We start from the raw sequence: 2,365 nt of genomic DNA on the forward strand, positions 1-2,365 counted from the left end.
AGGGACGGTTCTTGGTGGCTGGCGTGCCCTTGGTGATGCTGGCCGCACCCAGGCCGTTGGGCTGGCCTGGCAGCTTCACCAGACCATTTCGAGGCAAGCATGGAGGCTTGGGGTCGCCGTCGATGCCTGGGCTCGACATCTTCCTGGCACGCTCTGTGGATGAGGACCAGGAGGGGGAGTGAGTCTATTGCTGAGTCTGGAAGGCCGGGGTTGGGGGCACGTGCAGCGGGGCTCCTTCCCTCCCTGGGCATCCCCACAGTGCTCCAGAACCACCAGACAGAGAGGATGGGAGTGCCTGCCTCTCCCTCCCTGACTGTGAGCGGCAACAGGAAGCTGACCATGGTCACTCGCGGCACTCACTGGGCAGCTACAGTGTGCACTGAGCTCAACCTTCATTGCCCATTGCCCATGGACACCTTTTCTTTGTTTTTTTTTTTTTTTTTTTGAAACAGAGTTTCACTTTGTTGCCTGGAGTGCAGACTGGAGTGCAGAGAGGTGATCTTGACTCGCTGCAACCCCTCCGCCTCTCAGGTTCAAGTGATTCTCCTGCCTCAGCCGCCCGAGTAGCTGGGACTACAGGCACCCGCCACCACCCCTGGCTAATTTTGTATTTTTAGTAGAGAAGGGGTTTCTCCATGTTGGTCAGGCTGGTCTCAAACTCATGACCACAAGTTATCCACCCGCCTCGGCCTCCCAAAATTCTGGGATTACGAGCATGAGCTGCCACTTCTAACCAGACACCTTTTTGTCTGCCCAGTGAGGCCAAGAAACACCAACACTTTTTGGCACTTAGGTACCATGATGCCCATTTTACAGAGAAGAAAATGGAGGTGGACCTGGTGAGGCTGGGACTGCCCTCTTCACCTCTTCTGCTGTGCTGTCCACTGTCAGTACCCACCAGGCCCACCCCTCTGGGCAGGCTGGAGGAACTGAAGGGAAGGGTCTGGAATGGACTCTGGCCCCTCCGCTGCAGGGTGACTGCGCAGCTCTCAGGAGGTGCTCTGGTGTTGGCTCTGTAGCCAACCTCCACGCACACAGGAGTTTCCCTGGCTCAGAATCTACCCAAGGAGCTGGGTGCACTGGCTGATGCCTGTAATCCTGCACTTCGGGAGGCCGAGGCGGGTGGATTACAAGGTCAGGAGTTTGAGACCAGCCTGGCCAACATGGTGAAACGCCGTCTCTACTAAAAATACAAAAATTAGCCGGGCTTGGTGGCGGGCTCCTGTAGTCCAGCTACTTGGGAGTCTGAGGCAGGAGAATCACTTGAACCCTGGAGGCGGAGGTTGCAGTGAGCTGAGATCACGCCACTGCGATCCAGCCTGGGCAACAGAGTTAGACTTTGCCTCAAAAAAAGAAAAAAAGAAAAAAAAGAATCAATGCAAAGAAAGGGTAGGCATCTTCCCAGGGTTTGCCGTGGTGGCAGCATGGTTAGCCCTGGACACAAGCTGTCACTTTAACCTCCCCAATGGGGACGATGCTGTGATAACTGTACCCACTGCACAGATGAGGAAACTGAAGCCAAGGCTGGGCAAACTGCCTGCCCGAGGTCATGGCCAGATAAGTGGTGAAGCCAGCGTTCGGGCAGAGCTGGCTGCGGAAGGCCATGTGGAGGCTATCTTCAGGTCAGTGACATCCACCCACAGGGTGGGGTGGGACCAGTCCTGGGTACCCTCCGCAGGCCTCCAGTCTGTGAGTGAGGTGGCAGGGGGCACGGGGCACAGCCACGGAGCGAAGGAGAGGTGGGACCCTCATGGTGCTACCATCTGCTCCGCAGTCCGGATCTCCTGCCGCCCTCACCCCAACATCCGGGGAGGAGGTTAGAGCCCCTGGGGTCACATGTCCTGGACTTGGAATGGGCCCCACCCTGGCTCTGTGGTCTTGGCAAGCCACTTCCCTTCTCTGAGCCTCAATTTCCTCACCTTGAAGCCTGGGGAGGTAACGGTACCTACTGCCTTGGGGCATTGTAAAGTGAATGAGCTCAGTGCATGGCTCATAGCAAGGGCTGGGAGAGTGACGTCTGAGCCCCACGGCCACACTCCAGGGCAAAGCAAGATGCATCTTTCCGGGTCTTAGGTGACCCCAGGACTAAGCCTGGAGCCTCATGCAGGTCCTGCCTTCCTGCCGCAAAATCTCAGAGGGGGGCCAAAGCCACTCGCAGCCCACCCTGCCCCCTCCTGCCACGGCCTCGCTGGGAGGTCTCTCGGAGCCACCAAGGGGGTGTCTGAGAGTCTCTCAAGAAGATTCCTGGCTCACGCCTGTAATCCCAGCACTTTGGGAGGCCGAGACGGGCGGATCACGAGGTCAGGAGATTGAGACCATCCTGGCTAATACGGTGAAACCCCGTCTCTACTAAAAAATACAAAAA

At 57.3% G+C, this 2,365-nt stretch overlaps 1 protein-coding gene across 1 annotated transcript in view; it reads right to left on the reverse strand.

The window, feature by feature from the left end:
- FBXL16 (F-box and leucine-rich repeat protein 16) overlaps nucleotides 1-2,365 on the reverse strand; it is a 12,523-nt gene that overhangs the window by 3,107 nt on the left and 7,051 nt on the right. The window contains exon 2 of the mRNA XM_011962483.1: nucleotides 2-153. Coding sequence (XP_011817873.1) covers nucleotides 2-153 — 152 coding nt within the window. The remainder of the gene's footprint in view (nucleotide 1; nucleotides 154-2,365) is intronic.

Source organism: Colobus angolensis, unplaced genomic scaffold (assembly GCF_000951035.1).
Source record: "Colobus angolensis palliatus isolate OR3802 unplaced genomic scaffold, Cang.pa_1.0 Scaffold59, whole genome shotgun sequence".
Classification (NCBI taxonomy): domain Eukaryota; kingdom Metazoa; phylum Chordata; class Mammalia; order Primates; family Cercopithecidae; genus Colobus; species Colobus angolensis.